This window comes from Labrus bergylta, chromosome 1 (assembly GCF_963930695.1).
Source record: "Labrus bergylta chromosome 1, fLabBer1.1, whole genome shotgun sequence".
Taxonomy (NCBI): domain Eukaryota; kingdom Metazoa; phylum Chordata; class Actinopteri; order Labriformes; family Labridae; genus Labrus; species Labrus bergylta.
This window is the reverse complement of record NC_089195.1, coordinates 6,595,048-6,621,443: the sequence shown is the minus strand read 5'-3', so window position 1 is coordinate 6,621,443 and position 26,396 is coordinate 6,595,048. Positions and strand designations below refer to the sequence as shown.

Genomic DNA, 26,396 nt, shown 5'->3' with positions numbered 1-26,396 from the left:
ACATTTTTAATAAAAACCTAATACATTAAATACATACCCAATATCTCCCCAGTCTCTTCGTTATATGTTTTTTGCTCTTCTTGTAATTGTGATAGGCCTACACATATTTATTTATTGCCAAATTTTAAAGATGGATTGTCCAGGTATAGCCAGGTCTGGATACTTCAATGGATGAGTGTTGTTTGACAAAATATTCAAATAAAGAAGGAATAAACAAGTTTATTAAGTTGGTGTTTCTTTCTCAAGTAAAGCTGAAGCAGACAACTGTGGTGATATTTTCTTTTTTTAAAGACAAAAAAAACAAAACACAAGTAGGCTAGTTGGAATTTCCATCTTTCAGATTTGATTTATGTGCTGGATAAGTGATTTGCTAATACCACACAACTTAGACCAACAAAGAAAACTACATGTGTATTAGTAAAGTTGGCTTAGAAATATGTTAAGAGTAGGAAAGATGTTCCAAATATTTATTTATTATTATTATTATTTATTCATAGATGTTCACAGTTTTGATGGACTTTATTTTATAGCAAAAAATCACATCAATAAGGCCAAAGTTCTTAACTCAAGTCTCTTTTTTTAGCGTTTTTTAAAGGAATAAGAATGACATTTGTTTATTCTCGTACATGTGTGACCCATAGGTGTGACCCATAGGTGTGACCCATAGGTGTAACCAGGTAGACACCCATAAAAAATTAGGCTTATTTAAATGTACTCTTTTTTTTTTCGTAAATGAGTCCATCGCTGGGACATCCTGTACTATGACTACCCTTAGTATATTATTTTACTGTTGCTTATATTTGATGATAAATTGGCGTATGTGATTGTTTGTAATTTGTTGTAAAGTTGTATCAAAACATTAGAGTGTTTGAATTGTACGGCAGCACCTTAACGCAGCGCAGATCTGCCTCCATTTTGTGTCGGCACGTCCCGTTTCCGGGTTCCTGAGCAGGGACCGATAAAACGGTGTCAACGGGGAGTATGGCTTTGCTCGCCGCTCAGGAGTGCGGGTAAAGTTTTCCATAGCTTCCTAAAAGCTCAAAAAAGTGAATTTTTACACCGTCTGTAGTTTGTTTTACCATGTGAGTAAAGCCCTGTTATTTCTCACAGTTTACAGACAGCCGGGCTGCAGTGACACTGACAGCTGGAGAGTAAACAGCCCGATGCTAACTAGCTAACAGCAGCTAGCTCCAGTATAGCGTTAGCCCGCTAAGTGAATGTTTTGATCCTCTGCAGTAACCCTCACATCATAGTGTTTGTCAAAGAGCTCAGACGAAGGATTGCCACAACAGCACTTTCCATTCATGTTGTTTAGGAGGACGAGACCATCAAACCTCTTCTTTTCAGGGTAAGTAGGATGTTGAAGCTAACTTTACTCCACCTAAGTTGAAGCTAGTTGGCAGCAGGTAAATCCAGCGGAGCGTTACCTGGGAGCGGCTGGAGGCTCAACCTGTCTGGGCCCGTTAAATCCTGTTTCACCGACCATAATGACACACTGTAAACTCCCTAAAAACTGCTACATTTATCCACTAACTTGCTTCAGTGTGTGTATTAATAATTTAAAAGTAACTGCGTGCTAAACAAGTTAGCCGAACAGGATGTTCTTATTATTCTAAAAGTGTCTCGACGGTGTTTGAGGACTTTTTGTTGGATATGGTTTTAAATCTTGAGCTGTCAGAGCCTAAAAAATCCTAGAAACTCTCACACATCGCCACAGGCCTTTAGCTTGCTGTATTTCCTTGACCACAAAAACATCTAACTTCCTTATACATCCCCCCCCCTCTCTCCCTTGTTGTGTTTCTGTCATTCTGCATCGTCACACTTTTAGTGGGGGGGTTTACTGTTCATTTGGTGTTTTGATGCAGAGATTTATGACACAAACATCATTGATCTTGACCTACTTTGGGACCTCACTTTACTTGGATCTTTAATGGAGAGGATTAGTCAGATTAAAGGGTCAATGGGTCAAGACCAGCAGCTTTTATCAGTATAGCTGTCAGGTTAGTATGCATATGTTGGATAAAGATACTGCAGAGGTAACTATTGTGCACCTGGAAACATGAATAAAAACATGCCGTTATGCTCATATCTTGCAGTTAATTCATGTTAAATTAATTACAGGATTAACTGTCAATAATTAAGGTGGACAGCTGGACAACTTGCCTAAACCCAGAGAAAGAAAAAAAAAAAAAAAAAAACTTCTTCCACCAGGATATAGAATAGAATTACTTTATTGATCCAAAACTGGGAAATTGTGGCATTACAGCAGCAGGTTATCCAACACACAATATGAGCAAAAAACACAATGCTAGCAATCTAAACACAATATAATATTAAATACAAAGTAAATAAGCACTAAAAAATATCAAAACTAAGAATGAGAATATATACAACCAGGATTTAACATTACTAGTCTTAAATAGGAAAGATTAAATAGGAAGATTAAATGTAAATGTGCAAAAACAGAGTTGTAAATGGACAGTATTGACATAAGTTAAAGTGCATGAGTGTAGACATATTATAATCAGAAACTATACAATATAACGGTGAGTAGACAGACAAATGAAGTGAACATGAGTGCAGGGATAATTTATAAATGTAACATGTGCAGAACAGATTCCATTATGGAGAGACAGATATTATTATCATCATCATATAAACGTACACTCACAGGGTTAGCAGCTGGGAGCTGAACACCTAACAAATGCAACAGGAGGCAGCAGGAGAGATATACTCTTTATACTGAGCTACAGTATAGCCACCAACAAACACAGTAGCCTGTAAATGACTGTCAGATAAGGATGAGGGAGAGAGTTATCAATGCTAAATCTGATCTACTGCATGTTTTATTTAGCAGCAGATAATTGAGCTGCTGTACTCAAGTACTCAGACATTTTATTAAAGAACCAATGTTTAGAAATAATGTTCATAATAAATGCCATAAATTGCCAAAATAATACAACTTAAAAAGTTACATTTATTAGAATTAAAATAGCCTGTTCTAAGTCATTAAACTTAAGGCAGCCTACTCATTGTGTAGAATTTGCTTTTTCAGAATTATATTAGAGCACTGAATGGGAAAATCAGGGCCAATACCGATGTTTGAAATAACATTTTAGCCGACTGCATTCGGCTAAAATGATGACAGATGATTGTTGCATGACTTCTTATGGTGCAAGACTCTCACAATGCCACCATTGTCTCATGTTTGAAAATGAAAACAAGATGTTTTTTGTTCAACAGGTGGCTACATCTGCCCAATAAAAAAACTCTTCTCTGAATCAGTAATAAGGTGCAGTGTTAAGTAACGTTTTAGTCTTTATTTTGAAACCACTATTTGCGGTAACTATAAACAAATTAGTTACTTTCCAGATTCAGTAACGCCGTTACAGGTACTGACATTTAAGTTACACTCTTTACTTTATATGAAACAGTCGACAACAAGCAGGCAAGGTTACGCTAACATTTGCACAGCATTATACCGGGAGAAAGAATGTTGCATGCTGTAAACAAACACAGTCAGCTGATAATTGAGGCCTGAGCTTTCTCTCTCTCTTGAGTTAAACAACAAGAATAATACGGTGAGTTGTAGTCTATGTGCAGGAAGGAAACTTCTCTCACAAGGAAGAAACACCGAGCTAAACGACAACATGCTTCAACTAAACTAGCTGTCAGAGAGCCCCATGCTGCAGACACTGGAGAACCAGGAGAACCATTTAAGGAGGAGACACTCCATACTAACAGCCAGCTTGATTTAAATTGCTGCCAGCTCCACGACCTGTAAGTCAGGCTATGGACAGATAGACAGGTATGTTTTCGGTGACGTGCTTCATATAAACTGTTGCCTTTAGAGAATTAGTAAAATACAGTATACAATTTGAGAATGACTACAGTGTAATTTGAAATGAGTGAGTTGTCACAGGCACAGCACAATTCTTCTCTGCAGATCTTCTCCAGCTTTGTCAGGTTGGATGGGGACCATCGATGGACAGCCATTGTCAGCTCTCTCTAGAGATGTTTTATTGCGTTCAAGTCAGGGCTCTGGCTGGCCCAGTCCCTGCTGCTGCTGCAAAACTCCCCCAAAGCAGGATTCTGCCACCACTGGGCTTCACTGTTGGGATGGTATTGGGCAGGTAATAAGCTGTGCCTGGTTTCCTCCAGACATGACGCCAAGAAATGAGGCTGAACAGTTCAATGTTGTTTTCATCAGACCAGAGAAGCTTGTTTCTGGCAGCCTGAGTGTCCTTTAGGTGCTTTTTGGCAAACTCTAAGCAGGCTTTTATGTGTCTTTCACTGAGGAGAGGCTTCAATGTGGCCACTCTGCCATAAAGCCCACATTGGTGGAGTGTTGCAGTGATGATTGTCCTTCTAGAAGTCTCTCCCATCTTCACACAGGATCTCTTGGCAGAATGGCCGCTGGGTTCTTGGTCAATTCTTTTACCGAGGCATTTTTCTTCCAATTGCTGTGTGGCCAGGCAGCCGGCTCTAGGAAGAGTCCTGGACCGGTTTTTCCAAATTTCTTCTTTATGGAGGCCACTAGGCTTTTGGGGACCTTCAATGCGGCAGACATTTTAAGTGATTTGCTAATACCACACAACTTAGACCAACAGAGAAAACTACATGTGTATTAGTAAAGTTGTCTTAGAAATATATCAAGAGTAGGAAAGATGTTCCAAATATTTGGTCCCCTTTTGGCAAAATATTTACAGTTTATTGTTCATATTATGGCCTATTCATAGAAGTTCACAGTTTTGATGTTGAGTATTGACTTTATTTTATAGCAAAAAAAATCACATCAATAAGGACAAAGTTCTTAACTCAAGTCTCTTTTTAGCGTTTCATTCCTGTCACTTGAGCTCCGCAGGCAGTTACTTCGAACTCATGGCTTGGTTTTTCCTCTGCATTGTAAACTGTGAGACCTTTATATAGACGACAGGTGTGTGCCTTTCTGAATCATGTCTAAACAACTGAATTTATCACAGATGGACTCCAGGAAGGGTGGAGAACATCTCAAAGATGATCAAGATAAATGGGAGGCACTTGAGCTAAACTTCGAGTGTAGTAGCAGGCCTGAAAACAATGAATGCTGACTCATGAGCGTCTTCTATTAAAACCATTTCTACAAGAGATTTTTTTTTTTTTAGGTTGCCATGATAGTGACTTGTCCCTCACAAAGAAAAAAGAAAGTGTTGATATTCAGCCTTTAATTTGAATTTTTTCAAAATTTCCATAGAATTGTTATTGATTGATCAACTTAACGTTACCTCTGCAGCATTTTAAGCTGGCCGCAAAATGCCTTTTCTAATATTCATCTATCATTTCAGTCTGTGAAATGTCTGCAATGGAAGATTCACATCAGATCGCACGAAGTCTAAACTAATACCATGATCATTATTTATTGTGTAAATCAAACAGCCACTGCGGCTCAGTAGTAGTGTGAGGCTTCTCTGACCTAGCTTCCTCTGCAGGAGCTAGGTTTGATTCCTAGCTCCTGCAGTCACATGTCAAATTGTCCTTGGGCTAGACAGTCAACCCCAAACTGCTGAGTTTGCGGCGTGTGAATGTGTATGAATGGACACTGATGGACACTAAACACAGCGCACCTCTGCCATCAGTGATTGAATGTAGTGTGAATGGAAAAAAAACGCTTTGAGTATTCAGAAGACTAGAAAAACACTATACAAGTTCGAGTCCAATATTCCTATTTCCTGTGGTACGTAAGTCAACTAATCAATCAACTAATTGTTGTAGCACTCACATTTTGGCCTGTAACAGTATTTGTCACGATTCAGTGCATGCAGTCACGTGACAAATATGTCTAAGTGGAGATAAAAGGCAATACATAGAAGAAGGAGACACAACAATACACAAAGAAGATACACAGTATTAACATGACACGACAGAGCTAAAAGACCTGTCTTTGTCTTTTAAACGGTTGTGGGGACAGTTCAGGTTGGCAGTGTGGTCAAACACGTCGAAAGTTTTCAAGATGGCATCAGGAGCTGATCAGTAGATTACTGGAGCTATGAAGAAAACGGGTGTCTAACAATTCATCCCTGCTGTTTTTAACAAGCAGCTGGATGGGAAAACAGAGAAGGTCAAAGACTATCCAAGCTTCTACTTTATGCTTAGACTGCGTCATGCAGTGTTTATGTAGTAGTAGAGGACATACAGGTCTTTGTGTTAATTATTTTCCTGTTGAACCAAATTCGTACCAAACCGTTACATCCCTACTAACATTACATCAGGCTTGATTGTTCTTCTTTTTTTTTTTTTTTTTTTTAAAGAAAAGAAAAAAAGAAAGATCAAAATATCAAATTCCAACAACTCAAATGTGAATATTTTCAGTTTCCTTCCTTCTCTTTTCAACAGAAACTGAAAATCTTTGAGTTATGAATAGAATAAGACCTTTGAGGATCTCCTTGTGGGCTTCTGGAAACATCAACAATTTGACAATATTTTAGGCAACAATGAATCGATTAGAAGAATAATTGAAAAAGGTTTTAAAGACTATTGAATTATGCAGTCATAGAGATGTGTAAACAGACAATTATTCATATTATTAGCCCAAAAATAAGACTCAATGCACTAAAATGCATTGCATGAAAAACTATGTTCTTGCTATCTGATGTTTCCGTCTTGCACACAGAATATATTAAAACATTTTATATTCCTCCAGAAATGAGGGGGAAAAAACCTGACTCTCAGTTTCTGTTTCTGCCACTGAGTCATTTTTCTGTTTCAACCATGTCAGTGACTGACAAGCGAGCTTGCTGAGTGAGATTCCTTTGGTTTCTCTCGGTGAAAACCTGCCAGACATTCAGCCAGTTGGCCTGATGAATGGAGCAGCAGAGGGTGAGGGTGGAGTGAGAGAGACAACGTTGCCTGCATGAGCCAACAATGGGCCCAGACTTCTAACTGGTTTGACCTCAGTTAGTATTGTGTGCAAAGCAGTTTTAGGTACCGATGTACTGAAGGTACGATTAATAAGAACGCGTGATGAAAAAAAAAACCTGGGCAATAGGTGTCTTTATTTTATTAAGTCTAAAACTGTTACTTTACTCCCGCCTATCAATCATGTCAGCTACGTGCCTAACTATGGATAACGTATCATAAACTTGTATTCAGAAAATCAAAACTGGGACATTTTACAAAAAAAAAATCACATCCCACACAGTGTGTGCCCATAATGACAATAACTGATCAGACCTATTTGGTTTTTTGTACCAGGCTGTAAACATTTCTACTGTAAAAAACTTTGGCTTGGCTTTTTTCAATGTGGTGTGTATGTGACTTCCGGGGCTCCTGGAGCCAGCTTCAAGCAGACGCTCAACAAACTGCCAGATTTTGCACTTGCTTAATTTTTCAAGACCAGATGCTGCTTGGTTTAAAGGCACGATCAGTTAAATATATATATGTTGTTTTGCAGGACTTATTGTGTGTTGTCCTAGCTGAGAGAGTGAAGACACCGGTGCTAACCCCCCCACCCCCACCCCCACACAGAGGTGCCAACAGAGGGACAGGATGCCTATTCCTCCCCCTCCCCCTCCTCCCCCTGGACCTCCACCCCCCCCAACCTTCAATCAGGTCAGTGATCGGAATGAGATTATTGCAGAGTTGGTACTACTTTTATTTCAGTGTAGCAGAATTCCTTACAAGACATGTTTTTGTATAAGTTGAGACAAATGTAAGTCTGTCAAGTCAGAAAGTCTTTCATGGTATAAGAAGGGACAAAATTGGACAATACACATTAGAGTAAGGACTTACCTACCCCCTCGTTTAATGTCATATTTATCTAAACATTTTTCTGTTAATGTTCAGAGGCTTGTACTTCATACTGTTCATTAGCATACTTACCATCACTAATATTGATGTTGGTATCAGAACAAGTGTACCAGTATCTGAAATGCCTCTGATTCTTTCTAAAATGCAGATTACCCGTAAAAGAAGACAACTTGTTTTATCAGACACATTCCTTCTTCATTGCTCCAAAACAGTAGCCTTCTTAAAAATGAAAAATGCATGTGAACACATTAGTCCTGCTAAATTTGTACGAGACAGAATATTTCTGAGTCGTAATAACACACTTAGATAATGTAGTTGGAGACCATGTGCTCTCCATGGAAAACGGTGTTCTTTATGAAAACACCCATCTGACTTTATTATTTTTTTTTATCATTAAAATAGATTTGGCTAGAAAGCATAAAGTATTTACACACTTACAAAGCAAAACAAAACTTAAAAAAAGACTATTTGAGGACAGCAGTGTGCAGTCACAAACAGAAACATGTTTGATTTTTCAAACCAGGATAAGAATGCTCCTCAAATATTTCCTCTTTAAGGAACGTCGTAACTGTTAAATTGACTGAAGTCATTAAACAAGCTGAAGTCTAGTTTAATGATCGTGTTCCATCTTTGTTTTTTCCACTGACATGAACATCAGAGAAGGTTAAATATGCAGTTTATGGGATCTGAGAAAAATGTCTCTACCAAAAGCACTCCAGTAAGATCTGAGGAACTGGAGATGTGACTGTGTTTGTTAACCTCCTGCAGGCAAACACTACACCTCCCAAACTGAGCTCCTCCAATGCTAAAGGCAGAGGAGCCCTGCTGTCTGACATCTGCAAGGGCGCCAGACTAAAGAAGGTCGGCGTGGTCAATGACCGGAGCGCGCCCATTATAGAGAGTGAGTTACAACTTCATTTCATACACCCGAACCCCTGATCTAATGTGTAACTGAGCTTTTATTTAATATACACACAAGAAAATGTATCCATATACTTGTCGTATGAGTTAAAAATACAGGGACATGCAGTGATGATGTTTTCAGTTTAGTAATTCCCTGGAGCCCATGGGTGAGATTTGAATGGGTCCCCAATCATCATGATTGTTGAATCGGACGACACCTCAGACAAATCAGACCTAAAATCGTCTACTGTATAGCCAGCATTTCTTCTGCCATGTACCTTGATTTTGGGCTTAATTAATATAAAACAATGAAAAATGTAATGAATATTTAATTCCACAGACATAATGAGAAACGTTTACATTCATGTACCCAATGTTTTGATTGATAACTTAAAAAATATCTTCCATAGTGATTTGTAAGAAAACTGCATCAATTAATCCAGAACCGGATTGTGTAATATGATCTGTTTGTTTGTAACAGCCTGTGCAGCTTTTATTCAAGGCTGTTAAATGTAACTTATTTTTCTTATTTGGAATTGATTAATTAATTATTTGGAGATATTTAATTACCTCAAAAATTTGAAATTGTCTTGCTGTTTAGTGCAAATTGTATTTTATCTTACACACACATGCTGCTGCATTGAGCTGTCGTCTTGCATGCTCCCTGTGGGTTTAATTCCTTATAGTTCACTGGAGGAACCAAAAATATTAGTATGGAAAGGCAGAAGTAATGGCACACATCAGTTTTGATTTCACATTTTTACACAACTTGATACAGATCTCTGATTTTTCCTGCTTGGTATTCTTCTGTTTCATTGTACATATTTTGTGGTGCATCTACAGTAACTCCTAATACGGTACTTAATTATTGAAAAAATGAAAATGTCTATCTAATTCTGCTTTCTTACCTATCTTTACTGACAATTGTCTCTTTCATTCCACCAGATTCGGGAGGAGGTGGTGGAGGCAGCGGTGGAGGAGGAGGTTTTGGAGGTGGAGGTGGAGGGCCAATGGGGATGGGAGGCCTTTTCCAAGGAGGTGTGCCAAAATTACGCCCCATCGGAGGTAATAGTTGTATTTATTATGTCTCTACTTTATATTCATTTATTTTTTACCAAATGAACCAAAATACAGGGATGAACTTTTATATTTTTTACAAATAGAAACATCTCTATTTCCTTGTTCTTTCATCTGAAATTTAAAGATTTGTAGTTTGTCTTCTGGAACCTTGTTGCAGGGATGAACAGAAGTGTATTGCATTAAGATGAGAAAAATGTATATCTATGTTTTTATCAAATACTGAGATAATTAACTCAGAATTCTGAGAGGGGAAAAAAATTGTCTCTGTTCTTCTGAATGAATAAAATACAAGTCACATACAGGGAGAGGTTCGTGTCCCCGCTAGATGCATGCAATTCTCTGCACAACACCAGCTCCTCCATTGCACTCTGTGGGGATCCTGTATTTTCAGAAATGGCCTAATTGTCTCTTTGAGTCAACACATAGCCAGCATCAGCATGAATGCATTTCAGATGCAACACGTTATATCAGTGATGCATGCCTTATCAGCACAGCTGATCCTGACAGACCAGAGTGGGGTTTGTGTAAAGATCTAAGTTGCCTGCACAAAGTCGACAAACTACCTGGGTACCGCCTGGGTATGTGTGCTACTTTAAGTGGTCTAAATCAGAGCTTCTGCTGGGATTTAGAGGTACTGGTATCGCATTCATTCAGAAAAAAATGGCAGAATTTTAGATTTTCATAAAAATGTTAATGGTAAGTCAGAGATAATTATCTTGTTAGTTAAAAAAAACAGAGAAGTTTTGTTTTCTCACTTGAAAAGCAATACGCTTCCTTAGGGATGTGATCCTTCCAGATTGATCTAAAATGATATATTTTCCATCCTGAATAGACATTTCCACACATCGATTTATGTGTCTTATTTTGTGTCATTTTATTATCTGTATAAGATTGCTGTTGATCACGATATACCAGTGTGCACATGTTCTTTACCCCTCATGATATTCTTGCGAGTAGCGTTCGTATTGTCTTCAGGTGATCGGAGAACGAGATGTCTGCGGTTACGATCCTTTAAGATACATAAATTGACGTTCAATTTCACATGTTAATCATTAAAACCTCTTATTCCCCTTTTTAAATTGTTTTGTGCAGCTGGTTGCTTTTCATTTTATTCTGTTTTTTTTATTTTTTATTCGTTATAACAAGCATCCCAACAACAGACATTGTAAGAATGTATTTGTGAGTGACACATTTTAAAATATTGAATTGTGTTGTTAGGGCAACACTATGACACAAACACAAGAACTATATAGTCCACATGTTGAAATGTATTCATATAAATGTGTTCATCCTTGCTGTGAAAAAGGTTCCAAACACAAATATAAAAGACATTTGTCTGGATTGTTTTCTCTCTATTAACAACACGTCTCCACCCAGATGGTTCGGCTGGTGGTTCTGTGGGCAGATCCGCCCTGAGGCCCCCGGGATCCAGGTCCGCAGCCCCTCGCCCCCCCACAGGCCGCTCAAGCTCACCTTCCCCACAAAATAAGCCCTCTCCCCCAGAGCACCAGCGCTCCCACCGCCCCTCACTTCCTGACATCTCACGTCCCTCCAGCAGCAGCAGCAGCTCTTCCACTGGCAGCGGGATGAAGCACAGCACCTCTGCCCCCCCTCCTCCTCCACCCTTCAACAGAGGGGGCCGCAGCAACGCTCCCCCTATGCCAAACCAAAAGGCATCTGCTCAACACTCCTCCTCTGCTCACAGCAGAGAGAAGCCCCTCCCACCAACTCCAAACAGAGGCCCCAACCCTTCAAGCTCTGTAAAGCCTCCTCTGTCTTCCAGCAGACCGCCAACAGGTGGATCCTCAGCTCCTCCACCTCCTCCTCCGTACAGGCCTCACACATCAGGCGGCGTCTCCAACGGGCCATCACAGGTTGATGGGGGCGGAGCTCCAGAGCTACCACAGAGGCACAACTCCCTGCACAAAAAACACACATCAGGTGGCAGCATAGGACGCAGTCACGCTCCTCCACCTCCTCTGTCATCGTCTCCATCTTCTCAACAGGGCGTCAGACCACCACCACCTGCCAGAGAGCCACCTGGACGCAGATCAGGTACAATAGTCTGCACTGTAATCGCAATCTGTGTGCTTTTAAGTTATGTTTCTCTGCTGCAGAGTTGTGTTAATCTGCTGCTGGAAACACATTTCCTGATATGGCTCTTTCAAAAGAAAAACATTTCTACAACAAGACCTGGGGACTTTAATTGTGAACGATTTTTTGGTAATGAATTGTTTATATCATTGACCTTCAGTACATCGGTACCTGATCAATTGATGGAGATTTAGCGTTCTCGTTCGCAGTGATATATAAAATGTTGATTTGTTAACTTTATCTGAGTACAGCCAGTGAAAACAGAGACCTGGCAAAGATCCAAATAATTTAGGCAAATAGTCTTATTTTGATGTGTGTAGGATTAGTCACTAAACTATCAAACATTGTCACCCTTGCTAAACAGTCACAAAATAATGAATCTGTTAAACTAATTATTTATATTTTAAATAATATTATAGGCCCACAATGCCAGTCAAAGTTTGTGCTAATGCTGTTGGGCCCTGTCCCCCCCGAGCAATGAGTAGAGAGCGTTTGCCGCAGCCTAACGCAGCCACTCGCTGCTAGTCTGGGCTGTAAACTCAGGATGGGACTGATCTCTCCCTGCTCTACTGCGTTGATGTAATCCAGAACAGTGAACAGATCCCGTAGGAGCAGGACAGGTAAACTGTCAAATAGTGATGATAGAGTTCTGGGAGTGTAGTAAAAGAATCTATTACGACAGGATGTCATCATGAACTCGGGGTAACAATATGATTTCTGATGTCAAACTGATTTGCAACCCAGACCTGTAGATTTTAACTTTTTTGATAATTGATCTGTTATTTAGTTTCTCCTCTCTCATCATTTCTTGTATTCTCTCTTGTGTCATCTGTCTTAAAATGTCATTCATCCTCTGCTTAAATCATTTTAAAAGCAATAATTCCAGGATAAAATGTGTTACATATGTTAAGTAAATAAGTATGTAGCATTCTCTTGACTCAGTGTCAAAGAAGTCTCAGTGATCAAGACATCACCACTTCACTTTCTCTCATCTGGAGGAATGTTCATTCAAGAGCCAGCACAAGTTTCGACATGTTATCTCTAAACATTTTTCATGACCACTGCAACCATAAAGCAACAAACAGTTTTAACAGATGAGGCAGGGGCATACATGTCATATAAGTCCTGCTCTGGCTGTCATATTTAAGCCTGCTGCCTGCACTGACACTCATCAAATAACATCCACTGTTTAATATTTCCACATTATAGTATAATGTGTTTTGGGGTGTCACTTCAAGCCACATTGGATTTATAGTCTGAAATATTACAGAATATTTCAGTATTCCAACAAGTAGAGCAGATCCACTCTCCATTGGTGTGCATGTTTAGGCTTGATTGTGCAGATTCTTTGTGAATGATGACACACATTTTGATGCCTCTGAATATCCATAATTAACTGTAGGTTTGCTCATTTTTAAAGAGATGTTACAAGGTTATATCTGACGGAGAATAAACATTCAGGGGATTATTTGCTTCCTTTTTAGAGCAGATTTAAACCTTACTGGAAACATATTTATAGTTTAAACAGACAAAACAGGAAGGCACTTGTTAGCCCCTCCATGTTGTGATTGGAAGTCAATGCGATTCACCACGAGGATTCCTGGTTTCTCTGCATTCCTGAAGTCCTGTGGAATATTCCAGAGGTCCACCTCACTGTTGTTCTCTCTTATTCTCCCTCACTTTTCATAACAACTTGAGATGCACCTTCCTTGTTTTTTGTGGTAATGAAAAACACAAAATAACTCAATATTGAGTACTTGTATCAAATCTAAGCTTTTCCTACTTTTTAATACCTCTAACATTTATTTCAAACTCCATCAAAACTCTTCAAGGCCCAGAAATTGTGTCTGATAGTCTTAAGGTCATCTTTGCTTTAGATGACCTGAGAAACTGTTTAGATGTAGCTTTGTAAACAAAGGTACCCCTGCTTGGTCGACAGTAATTGTGTCAATAGGGGGTCCTTAAGAGGATATTGCACTATTCATAAAAAGGAGAGAGCAAAAAAAGTCCCTTAAATCAATAAGCCGATCAGATGACATAATCCCTCTGTAAGCATTTAAAACAGTGGATGTTTGACTAATTCAAAGGTCAGGAACAAACTTTATTTTTTTATTGCTATCTATACCTTTGCATTCATCTGTGAATAGGTCACTACTTCATGTAACACAAGGCAGCTTTACGTACACTGAGGCAATTCAAAGTGCTTTATAGCTCAATAAACCATCATAAAAGACAAAGCTTTACCATTGAAAGTGCAGGAGTGTAAAATATTGAACATTTGCTATATTAATTGAAAAAGCCAAAGTGCATACCTTCAAAATAAAAATGGAGTTTAAATTAGTCTGAAGCCATTAGAGTAAAAGTAGTAAAAAAAAAGAAAAGAGTCTCATTACAAACATGTATTAAAGTCATTTTCATCAGAAGTTACTGTCTTTATGTAAAATCATTCAAGTCATCCTAATCATTTGAACATGTGTATTTTTATGTGTGTGTTGTCTACTCAGCTCCTCAGGTTCCCCAACCTGGGTCTCGTAATAGCGGCCGGGACGCCCCTCCTCCCCCACCTCCTTACCGCGTCAACAGCTCTGGGACCTCAGAGCCCCACAGCCGAGTGGGCAAACCTCCTCCACCTCCTTCCTCTTCCTCCTCCTTGTCATCAACCTCCTCCAGAACCCCGGCTGGACCCCCTCCGCCTCCCCCACCCATCAGGAATGGCCACTCCACTCCACTCCACTCTTCCAAATTCATCATAGGTGAGTTGTGCATCATTGTTTTCCTCTGCTTCTTCATTCATTTTTTTCACAATCAACAGGCAACTGAAAGATCTGTGGATAGAACATGATTTAAATTCTCTGTAAAACAAATCTTTTTTTTTTTTTTTTTTTTTTTTAAGAGCAGGAATTCATTGTGCGAGACTTAAAACAGATCAAAGCATGCCAAACTAGTGGCACTATTTTGATAACCTTGTAAAGTATTGATTTAGGATCAAAAACGGCAAAATTCTTGTTTTCCACCAACGTCTCAAAAGAAATATCTCTTAGCTTCTTTCCTTTTCTATGACAGTAAACTGAATATATCTGTCTTGTGGACAAAACAAGACACTTACAGTATGGACTTCGTCTTGTGCTTTAGAAAACACTAACAAGATCCTCCAAAAGATAATCAACATATTAACAGTCTGCCATTGAAAAGGACTGTTGCACAACATGAGATTTCCCTGCTTCTTTTTTTTTGCTTCAAATCCTTTTTCTTTCAATATCCACCACATATTGTGCTGTTGAAATGATATATTTAATAAATTCTATGAAGAATAACTTCCGACAAAAGCATCAGGCACAGGAGCTGTCAACATGTTTTGCTTATGCCCTCTATTTGATGGAAGTGGGTGTGATAGTCAAATATCTCACTGCAGCCATGCAAAGGAGTCTTTTTTTGTTTCCTGTTCAATAACAAAGCCATGGATGATGCCTAGATTACAGTCTATGACTCATATAGAACATATCCAGGCAGAAAACACAAACGCAGGTCTCTTATAATATGAAGACTGTGATATATTGTTTATTCTACATCAGCATATTCAATATCACATACAAACAATTCTCCCTTGAAGATTAATTGCAGGTTTTCAGCTGTAAATATGTTTTAAGTTGTTTAACCACACTGTAGGTGCACTAAGTAGAACTTCTTCCCCAGATTATAGCATTTTTTTATGTCAATGATCACAATTAAAGTATCAGAATAATTGCATGCAAACTCCTGCACACTGTCTTACTTGCAAATGTAAACATTTTTGGCAATGTTTTGGTACCAAAATATAATATTTACTAAAGAAAACTACAAGTAGCCTGTTGCAACACATAATCCACACCTCCGACATGGCAAATAGCTAATCATAGCTTTTTTTCCAGGGGACACGCCCCTGTATCAGGATGAGGTTGTTCATGTATTCCTAACAAACTGTTAATTCGCTGAGTCTGCATCTTGTTTTAAATGATGTTTTTCGTATTCCCCTCAGATGATTTTGAATCCAAGTTCAACTTCCACCCGATTGAAGACCTTCCACCTCCCGAGGAGTACAGGCATTTCAACAAGATCTACCCCAGTAAGACCAACAAGGGTACGAGCATTGCTGTCTTAGTTTAACTTCTTAATTTAACTGGCCACACTTTTTTATGACATAATTTGTGTAAAGCAGAGATCCAACAGCATCTGTGGTGCACTGCGTTCTCTCTGCCGTGGTTTTTCTCTGTCTGATATCGCTGTACCCTATTGGAACCATTTCTTAAGCATAACCTCACTTAGAGCAGCTGGATCCGCAAAGTATCTCAGAACTAGCAGATAATGTGGCAATAAAGAGAACAATATACAAGCAACAGGTTACTTTGCATTTCTGAGGTTGATTTGCTATTCATTTGATGTTTTGACATAATATTGATATAGTGATATGGGATATACAATCCAGAATTTGTACAAGGTATTTTATTTTGAAATTAACCTAATGCTATATGCATGTTTAAGAACAACCTCAGCTCCATCTTTGTGCCTATTTCTGGATTAATAGAAAGTAAGCTGGAGTTAGTTTTTCCAATATAGTGACTGACATTGTTTGGCTTCATTACGCATCTTCAGAAACCAAGACTGTCCATGTTTTATAATCCTTGGTTTAAAAGCACAATATGATCTCTCTGTAATTCCACCTTTTTGTGCCACAATAATCTGTATGAACGGAGTTTCTCACAGAAGTGTGTTCACTACACAATGTTTGTTAGTTACGTATTTTCATCTTTTTGATGTATGTTTTCATGTGGCAGTATCTGTGCGGTATCAATAGCATGTTTTTCTTCTCCTTTCTCTTCCATCAGCCATGGTGAGAGGAGCTCCTCCTGCTCCTCCTGTGGGGAGGTGAACTGACCTCAGTTTAGGACTTAAACTCTCAGTCAGCCGACAAGATGGATGGTCTGTCAGTCGTTCGGTCTGTTGGGGATGACGGAGCACTCAAACACACTACAACACACACTCACACATTAACACTAAACCACCAGCTGGAATGCAACCTTAAACACTATGACACCATTCAGGTTCGACACTACTCAGTGACCACATTCTGTCTTTGCACGAGTGAACAGAAAAACTAAAACATTTAGGAGGCATGAAACTGAATCAACCTCTCTGACCACAACCGGCTCGGCTTCTCCTCTGCTGACTGGACGAAGAACTTCTGATACATATCAGGACCAAACACTAAATCTGTGCATTCCATTGTTTTTGTTTTTAATGCATTTTCATGATAGAAGTAATAATGGTGATTTTCATAATTCTGAGCAACATCTTTAACTTGATTTGATTTTATTATTTTTGGTGTTGGCATTAGTTTGTGGAGGGAAAGTGGAACACTCTGGATGGAAATGGTTGAACTTTTATTTCGGCAGATACGTTTCCCACACAAAAAGATGATGCCATGAATGTGGGGCTTATTGACGGTTCTTTTTTGGAAGGGTAATTTTGTTAGTTTTTGTCTTAATTAGCCATTCCAGCAGTGCCTGGTGAAGGTGTGTTTCAATCAAATGTCTGTGTCAGTGTGCCAAAAGCCAGAGGATTCAATTGAGCAGCACAGAGTGAGGAAAGTTTCTATACATTGCTCTATATATTTATAATCAGCATGTTTTAAATTCTTTGTGATCAAGCATTGCTTGACAGAAACCTGGTCCTTTATTTTTACATTTAGAGGGGGAATATTTTCTGCTTGTTCATTTTTGTTTCCCTACATTCCTATATTTGATAGGGGGCATTTTGCCATCCTTAGACAATGTTGCACGGCAGCTCCTCTGTTAAACCGAGACACTGTGCATGATCCTTTTTAATGCACTTATAGTAAAAGAGAACCTAAAAGGTTTTAAAAAAAAAACTAATTGGGTTCATCCCATAGTTTCCCCTCAGCATCTCTCTGTAAACACGTTGTGGTTCAATAGCTTAGAATAACAAAAATAGAAGTGATGGTGGTTAAATCTGCTAGTTTGCACAGCAGGTTGTAGATGTGTCTATAAGGGATCAATGATAAACTTTCTGTGCAGGGGAAGTCAGTCTAATAGCTCAGCTCTGCTCACAATCCATCATTTTCTTTTGCTGCTGGTTGCCCTTTTGATAGAAGGACTGACTGTAAGGCCAGAGAAGCTATATTGAGATATCTTTTAAATGCTATGCAAGGAGAAGTTTGTACAGATTGCAGTCGGTAGACATTAACCAAAAAGAAAAAAAAGAACACTTAAGTGCCAGAGAACAGTCTAAAGCAGATGGAGGTTCTTTACTTTTAAACACTAATAACGTATATAAACAAAGATGAACAAAAAATAAAGGTTTGTTCAGGTCAGATTCTTCATTCTCAGTGATGCAGCGCCTCCTGCTGGTCCTTGCCTTACACTAAAATCATTTGTCACTCATCGGTACCTTTTTTGTTTTATTTTTTCCTGTAGGGGGGAAGATGATAACGACAAAGTAAATAAGAAATTAGTTTATTTGAAAATGCAATAAATATTGTATATTTACATTATGGAATAAGGTTATCATAGTTAATGATCTATTTTTATGTTGTAAAAAGCTTGTAATATAGGAAAGAGAAATGATTATAACGATGTTCCAGGCTGTGAGCTCTAGTCTGATCGAGCAGACTCTCTGTAGCACTTCTCTGGATGATTGGCCATAAGGGGTGAATGAGCTGAATGGATGCGAGTGCGGGTTTTTGCCAACAATACAACATTTGGGGATCCATGTTTGTAATTTGATCAGTTTTGCAGGTTTGCTTCACAGAAACAACCAATGGGACTAAACTTTCTGTCTAGGGTGTTTGCTTACCTCGACACACAGGTGACCCAACAAGTTTAAGTCCCCTCCTATTCACGCCTCTTCCACTCATAAGAGCGAAAACTCTGTGGCCATTTCATGTTAATCAATCATGTTTTTATCTTTTGAAACGATTTCAAATAAATATGGGGAAAAGGGTACCTGTTTTCTCTTGTTTCCTGTCTGTTTTTACCAGCAGTGATTGGAAAATAATTGAAATGCTGTATGTTACTACAGTGTAAAGATAGTCCACGACATTCTGCAATGACAATTTAAAGAAGATTTCAGTTGATATGTTAACACACTGTATAGCTAGTATTTATAAATATAAAAATAATCTAAGATTCATGGCTTTCGTTTACAGCTGTCCGATCAATTAGCTATAAAAATGTTCAATAGATCTCAAAATCTAAATGTTTTTCCCTATTTGATTTGATAATGGTTTTTAATTTCCATTCAGGAAATTAAGTGTATCGTTTTGTTTGAGTATATTGAATGGATGATTAAGGGATAATAGTCGGGTGACATTGAATGGTTTGGATTTGACAACATTTAGTTCTCACCAAGTAATCTGATTGGACAGAAGTGCTGACGCAGCTGTCTTTCTCTAAATGATGTATCTATCACACAGGCAACCTAAAAACTGTGAACAGACTGACAGTGGTTGTATGATCAATTGAAACATACAGATAAATGTACATACAGAAAGTAAACCTGCTAAAATAAGCAGTGTTGAAAGAGTGTTGTTTTGGTGAAGCCAAATGAATGTTACTTAATTTATTTTTTCGTTCAGTGTCCTTAGACAGCTACAACACTCAGAGAAAAAGGTTAAACACTTCATCATCAAAGTATAACCTCAAGCCAGTTAAACTTCAGGGATATCAATCTGTCTATTTAGGGAGCATATGTGATTGTGAATCAATTTCACCTGCTTTAGTTCAAATGAAAGAGACAACAGGTGCAATGGAGAGGTAAAAGCAACCCCCCGCCCCCCCTAAAAGGGAATGTTTTGCATGTGTTTGCCCCAGACAACTGCACTCTCCTTGTCCTTGCTTTGACTCCAGAGTTTGTACATTTTATGTATAGCAAGGGTTTGATCACAAGAAAGGAACAAAATCATAATACCTTACAGGCACTGTGATGAAAAAGCGTAAAAACCAGTTGTTAAAATGTTTCCTAAAGCAAGAAAAAAATCTTGTTAACACTTAGTTGGCTGAGAAAGTGTAGGATAAACATTTACAGGGTCGTGTTTATGCGAACAATATAGTCAAAACAAAGAATCAATCGCTTGGAACCAGTAAAACAACTCGGTGTTATGTTCACAGGAGTTATGTACCAAATCATTGCCACGAAACACACTGATATAACAAGACAACAATGAATTTCCCGGGAAAATAAAATTCCGCCAAAACAGCATTCTATTTAAACTCCCGCCATAGTTCTGCTGCCGGCTTTTTACACTGACGCAATAGCCTTCTATGACGGCCGCCAATGAGCATCGACGAGACTGTTGCCATGTGCCGGAACAGACCAATCAGTGAGCAGTGACGGGTCACACAGCTGATCCAGAAGGTGGAGGAGGACATTTGGCGCAAGTTTGAGCTCAGTTTAAGTTGGAAGAAGGAAGAGAGACTACAGGAGAATCCGAAGATAAGAGAAAATACTCTACTCTGAGTTGAGGAGACTTCTTTCATCTTTGAATAAAGGTAAAGTCTTAACTTATTTGTTAATTTGAACACAAAAACGTCAAAAATGTGTTCTACGTAATTTAAAATAGTAACAATTAAGCGAGTTTTTCGCGTAAAATACAAAGATATGCCCTTTTTCACGTTATGTATTGCCTTAATTACTTCTAAATAATCCGTGTGTTTGTTAATGATGTCTTTTAAGATAAACTACCTGCGTTTTGATGTTAGTATTACGTCTGTGTTTTTAATCAAGACACCTCTGTTTGGAGCCTTGTTAACTTGGCGCCATTTACTAAACACACTGTTGTTTGCCCTGCTGGCTACTTACTGTAAAACTATAAAAACCTACTACAAACTATGTTTTTTTCGATTAGAAAATGTTTTTTGCTTCAGATTCAATCGATTTAAAATGAAGTTTCAAGTGCTTGAGCAACAATATGCTTACTGGAACAGTATTGTAATCCGCGGTTTGTAATCTGCCTGTAAAATTATGTGTAACCAGGAAGTCATTGTTCTTATGCATGATTGAATTCTTTAGGAGGTTTTATTATGCTTAACCATCCACTTTGTGCAATAACATGTTACACTTTATGTGCACTGTGTGTATGTCTGTGTTACACTGAATATTACGGACTACACTTTTGTCAAATAGCTGATCTATTTTTCATTTTTTAAATCTATTTTTTAGTATCTATTTTTTTTGTACATTCTTAATTGTTTATATTTTCTAATTAAATTGTTCTGTGTTCACTTTTTGTTTGCAATCTTTGCTGTTTGCTGCTGTAACAATGTAAATTTCCCCATTGTGGGATAAATAAAGGATTATCATATTTTAGGTTAATTTTGTCGGTTCAAAAATTAAGAATACGAAAGAAGTCGTTGTCTGATGTTGATGTGTTTTCTTCCCAGACAACTTGAGAAAATCAAAAATACTGCTTCTAAAAGTATGTTTAAGCAAATATGATCCCCTTATCCTAAATATCAATATATTTTGTATCATTTAGTTAGGGATAAAGGCAGGACAGCTCAAATAAAGGAGTATACACTCTAACGTTAACACAGTCCTCCTCCAGACATCTAATGGGTCATTTCTCCTTTTTCCTTCAGATTAAAAGTCAAGATGCCGAGCACGCGCTCTAAGGATCAGTCTCAACCCATGCTGACATTCCCCCGCCGCAAATCCTGCAGAGCTTCCTCTCGCTCGAAGGTGGACAGATCTCCTGCCCCATCACCTTCCAAAAACCTTTCCTCAACCTTGACCCGCATTGGACCGCTCTCCCCAAAACAGCATGTCGGCCAGCACGCCTTGCTATCGCCGAGACGTGCCGCTGCCCAGCCGTCACCTACACCCGTGTCTCCCAGCCTCAAGACACGGCTTCCACTGAGCCCAAGGAAACGCTCAGGTGAGAGAAATGTTCATACAGATGGGCAGGGAAATGCAAATAGTTCCTCATGATGCTATGCAATGAAACACTCATAACATCTGAAATGCAAAAATAAAAAATGTATACAATTACAACAAACTGTCTGAAACTTAACATTTTAATTCTTCTCAAGGTTATGATAACGACTGTAACCTCGGCCCCGCTCTGTCGGGTTCACCCCCAAAGCAATCCAAGCTGACTCTGGCCTCGCCCCGGAAGCTGGGCCTTGATGAGAACTCGCCGGTCTCTGCTCGTCGACGGCTGCTACATCCCTCGCCTCTGCAGCCGATATCACCTGCCGCCAAGTCATCACCGATGCGACAGGAAACACCTACTAGAAGTCCAACACTACTAAACTCCGTTAAGAGGCCACCCGTTGCTCGGCTGTTCGCTGAAAGTGAGTTTCACTTACAAATGATTTGGCTGTAAAACAAATGTCTGTTTGCTCTGAGCAGCTGTGATCAACATTCTTCACCTTTTCTGAAGTTTATTCTAGTATATAATATAATAAAGTAAGTCTGAACTTAGAACTCAAAGGATCCTTCCCTCCTCCACGTTTTCCTTCTTTAGAGTCCAAGTTTCTGGATGTGAAGCAAGCACTCCACACCGCTGTACCAGAGCGTCTCCTGTCCAGGGAGGTGGAGCAGGCATCCATTAAAACCTTCCTGGAGGAGAAGGTCCTGCAACGTCTCCCAGGCAGTATCTACATCTCAGGAGCTCCGGGCACCGGCAAGACGGCCTGTCTCAACTGTGTGCTGCATGAGATGAAGGTATTTTAACAGATGTACAGCTCCGTGAGTGTGGGAACAAGTTTTACTGTGAGGGAATTCAATTCTTTGGGCAAACATAGTGCAGACTTTACTTTGTCACTCCTTTTGATGCTTACTGATGACGTTAGTCCCCTCCTTTTATTTGGAAGCTTACGTTTCTTTAAGATTTGATAACTTGAATAAGAGATTTTAAAAAACAGTGCAACTGGTCACACCAAGACGGACTTTATAGACTTCTAAGTACTTTTTCTGTCCCATCAGGCAGAGCTGTCGTCGGTACAGACCGTGGTGGTGAACTGTATGACTCTGAGGAGCTCCCACGCCATTTTCCGTCTCCTGTCCGAAAAACTGAAAGCTCCAGGCGGGCAGAACGGAGTGCAGAGGTTCCTGACGGCCCCTGGACCTGCTGTGTGAGTGACTCAGAATCCAATCTGAACTATGATGCAGCCTAATGAGAGAATGATCTGCTCATTGAAGAGTGGTTTATTGACCTGAGTTTTAGTTGACCTCCATGATTGTTTGTGAATGTTTACCTTTGTGCATCTTTAAATGATTTGTCAACAGTCACTTGGATACATTACATTATGTATATCAAGTGATTATATATTAGATGTAATTTAAATATGAAAAATGTTCTGGTACACAACTATAAAACTAAATTCATAATTCAATCATTATTTAAAACATGTTTATCTATCTTCTATCTGGTTAAAAAAAACCTGTTCACGCTCTGAAAGATCATAACTAAAGAGATTCTGACCGGCTCTTTGTTCTGTCTCCAGGCTGCTGGTTCTGGATGAGATGGATCAGCTGGACAGTAAAGCTCAGGATGTCCTCTACACCATCTTTGAGTGGCCATACTTGCCCAAGTCTCGCCTCTGTCTTGTCGGTAAGGATGTCGCCTGTATTAGTGGAGTGTTAACACTTTGACATGGACAGAAACATGACATGTGTCATTGCTCTTAACAACAGTAAAGGTCATTTGTAAAACAAAAGAGACTAAAAAAAGAATCAAACAGTTTATAAAGGCAGCAGTACTCTTATTAAAGACTTTAAAGTACACTAAACAACTTCTTAAGCTGAGTTTTCTTCTCTCTTTTTTTGCAGGTATCGCCAATGCTCTTGACCTGACTGACCGCATCCTGCCCAGGCTGCAGGCTCGTCCTCACTGCCGCCCCCTGCTGTTACACTTCCCTCCCTACAGCCGACAAGAGCTCGCTGCCATCGTACAGGACAGACTTGCACAGGTAAGCACAGCATGCTTTATTGCCCTTATTTCTGATCCTTATCTTGTGATCTTCAGTTCAATTTGTTCATACGTTGTTGTGTTTTTCACCTCTTAGGCGTCTGCTGAAGGGATCCTGGACGCCTCCGCGGTTCAGTTTTGTGCCAGGAAGGTGTCGGCAGTGTCAGGAGACGCCAGGAAAGCTCTGGACATCTGCAGGTATGAAACTGTTCCTGCCTTTTTTTATTCTGCCTCTGTTCTTCTTCTCGTTGGTTTGAAAGCACAAATAATTTCTCCTGTTGCTACTTTTCACCCTTAACTGGTAATCGTTGTTTTAAACTCAACCTATGGTGTAAGAAATTGTTTATATTGAGATATATCACAACATATCTGTCAGCTAGGCTCAGTTTTTGTCACAAAACAAATCCTTATTTGATTTATTTTTATCTTAACACCGCTCAAACATTATTGAGGGGGTCTGTCTGAGCTCCCCTCACCAGATATTAGATTTGATCTTGATTGATTGATTGATTGTCTGTCTTCATTACCAGGAGAGCTGTTGAGGCTGTGGAGTCAGACGAGAGAAAGAAAGGATCAGATCAAAAGTCTGAAAATAAAGGTGAGGGTCGCTCAAGTCTTCTGAGTTCCAGTATAAACACATTTTTAGAATCTGTTTCTGATTCACTAATATGACTAACTCCATCACTCTGTCCCTCTGCGCGTGCAGCATCGCGGGTCAGCCTCCCTCAGGTGGCGCGGGTGCTTTCAGAGGTGTACGGGGACCGGATGGCGTCTCAGTGTAGCGGCTCAGATGGGGAGAGTTTCCCCCTGCAGCAGAAACTTTTGGTGTGCTGCCTACTGCTGATCGTACGCAACGGAAAGAGCAAGGAAATCGTCCTTGGAAAGGTGAGATAGTGAATCTGTTGCTTTTCTAATGAAGAAGTGAAAACACTGATCTCCTGTGGGGAAAAAGTCTTATTGTCTTGAGTCCTTTAGACTGGATGTTTTGAGGTTTGATTCACCATGAAATTGATGAGCTGGATTTAGGTGGTGCTGGAGCTTGGAGTCCAAATTAAGATTAGCTTTGAGTGTCTCCAGTTGATTTTTTTTTTTTGTTGCCTGTAGCAGTTAAACAGATATTTAAAAAAAAACATTTTTTTTACTAAGCTCTATAGAAATTTAAAATTCTGGTATCGTAACAACCCTATGACATAACACCAGTGTCCAAGAACAAAAGCTGCTGCTTCTATTAGTAAATATCAGAAGTTACTGTGGGGCTGCAGGTGCATTCAGAGTTTAAACATGTTGGTCCTTTTTGAAACTTGCACCGGTTTCATATGTCCAGCAGGTGGCGCTGCATTATGACCTGTGTTTTTCTTGCGTCTAACAACTGATTTTCTGTTGGTGTTTCAGCTCCACGAGGTGTACAGTCGTCTGTGCGCTCGGCGGCAGGTGTCTGCGGTGGGTCAGGGCGAGTGTTTGTCTCTGTGCAGTCTGCTGGAGAGTAGAGGAATCTTCGCTCTGAAGAAAGCCAAAGAGGCTCGTCTCACCAAGGTACACTACAAAGCGTTTATATGTTCATAAATCTGAAGCTTGAAGAATCTCTATTTAATCAAACAGCTGTAACCCTTCCATTACCCAAAAGAAGACATCAATAATTTGCGGCTATTCCGAGCCTCACAAACATTCAGTCATTGTTGATTCTAAATGAAGGATTTTAGTTGATGTCTTTTTTTTAAATGTGTAGTCTACAGATTTGAGACTGTATTAATCTGAGACATGAATGTTTGTTTTTCCCTTCAGGTGTTCCTGAAAATCGAGGAGAAGGATGTGGAAAATGCTCTGAAGGATCAAACTCTGCTGGGCAGCATCCTCGCTGCAGGACTCCCCTCATGATAACACAATATTTATCAACATTATTTTTAAGTGAACTCAACCTTTTTTTCTATGGTTAGATTTTTTTAAATTCTCGTTTTTGCTGAGAATCTGTACAGAATTTTTAAGAGAAAGGATTTTTATTTTTCCTCAAACTGATTCTGAGTTTTTGAGTGTTTGAAGATGTCAGTTATGAATTACAGTTTTTGTTTCAGTTAGGGTTTGAAACATTAACATTTCTATGCTGTAAATAAAAAACCTTTACAGATCTTTTATCAGATTCCTTTCTCTTATTGTTGTTACTAAAACAAAACAGAATCTTTGATTGCTTTATGATAAACACACATGCTGCTGCTGTATCACTTCCAACCTGCAGTCTGTCTCTATTTATTATTTTTTAATTCTTTAATTGTCAAAGTCAAAACATTGAGAATTTAAATCAGAAAACAACACAGTGCATCAAGATAAAGAACCCTTTATTTTATTCTAAACAAATGAATAAAAAGATGCTAAGGGAAGAAATTCACAAAGACATAAGACAGTGGGCAACTCAAGACCCCTCTGCTCTATGATGGTAGTTATTACTGGATGTTCACAACAACCAATGAGAACATTTGTTATGAAATGGTGCTCTATAAGTAAAGACTGATTTATGTAACAAAGTCATAGTCTGTCATCAAGGTTAGTGTTTAAAAAACTAATCAAATTAAAACTA

The 26,396-nt window shown here is 39.0% G+C and overlaps 2 protein-coding genes across 3 annotated transcripts; both read left to right on the top strand.

The window, feature by feature from the left end:
• Positions 1-908: 908 nt before the first annotated feature.
• On the top strand, positions 909-18,860 carry wipf2a (WAS/WASL interacting protein family, member 2a). Of its 2 annotated transcripts, XM_020639626.3 has the most exons (9): positions 909-1,010; positions 1,111-1,348; positions 7,430-7,587; positions 8,554-8,686; positions 9,634-9,753; positions 11,146-11,823; positions 14,367-14,615; positions 15,878-15,979; positions 16,725-18,860. In XM_020639626.3, exons 3-9 carry the CDS (start codon positions 7,525-7,527, stop codon positions 16,766-16,768), a joined length of 1,389 nt encoding a protein of 462 aa, XP_020495282.1. In that variant the 5' UTR covers positions 909-1,010; positions 1,111-1,348; positions 7,430-7,524; the 3' UTR covers positions 16,769-18,860. The 2 variants fall into 2 exon arrangements, with proteins under 2 accessions (XP_020495282.1, XP_020495281.1); XM_020639625.3 differs by having other exon boundaries at positions 928-1,348.
• Positions 18,861-20,257: 1,397 nt separating this feature from the next.
• cdc6 (cell division cycle 6 homolog (S. cerevisiae)) lies at positions 20,258-25,954 on the top strand. Its single transcript, XM_020639641.3, has 12 exons — positions 20,258-20,405; positions 21,495-21,790; positions 21,945-22,208; positions 22,382-22,581; positions 22,843-22,991; positions 23,364-23,470; positions 23,689-23,828; positions 23,925-24,025; positions 24,358-24,425; positions 24,534-24,712; positions 25,220-25,360; positions 25,610-25,954. Exons 2-12 carry the CDS (start codon positions 21,508-21,510, stop codon positions 25,700-25,702), a joined length of 1,725 nt encoding a protein of 574 aa, XP_020495297.2. The 5' UTR covers positions 20,258-20,405; positions 21,495-21,507; the 3' UTR covers positions 25,703-25,954.
• The last annotated feature ends 442 nt before the right edge of the window (positions 25,955-26,396 follow it).

Bases quoted from the DNA above. Each gene is read 5' to 3' on its own strand.
- cdc6 (XM_020639641.3), top strand. From the start codon at position 21,508: ATGCCGAGCACGCGCTCTAAGGATCAGTCTCAACCCATGCTGACATTC. The intron at 22,582-22,842 runs GTATTTTAACAG...CTGTCCCATCAG, and splicing joins GTGTGCTGCATGAGATGAAG to GCAGAGCTGTCGTCGGTACA. The intron at 23,829-23,924 runs GTAAGCACAGCA...TTCACCTCTTAG, and splicing joins TACAGGACAGACTTGCACAG to GCGTCTGCTGAAGGGATCCT.
- wipf2a (XM_020639626.3), top strand. From the start codon at position 7,525: ATGCCTATTCCTCCCCCTCCCCCTCCTCCCCCTGGACCTCCACCCCCC. The intron at 8,687-9,633 runs GTGAGTTACAAC...TCATTCCACCAG, and splicing joins GAGCGCGCCCATTATAGAGA to ATTCGGGAGGAGGTGGTGGA. The intron at 9,754-11,145 runs GTAATAGTTGTA...GTCTCCACCCAG, and splicing joins AAAATTACGCCCCATCGGAG to ATGGTTCGGCTGGTGGTTCT.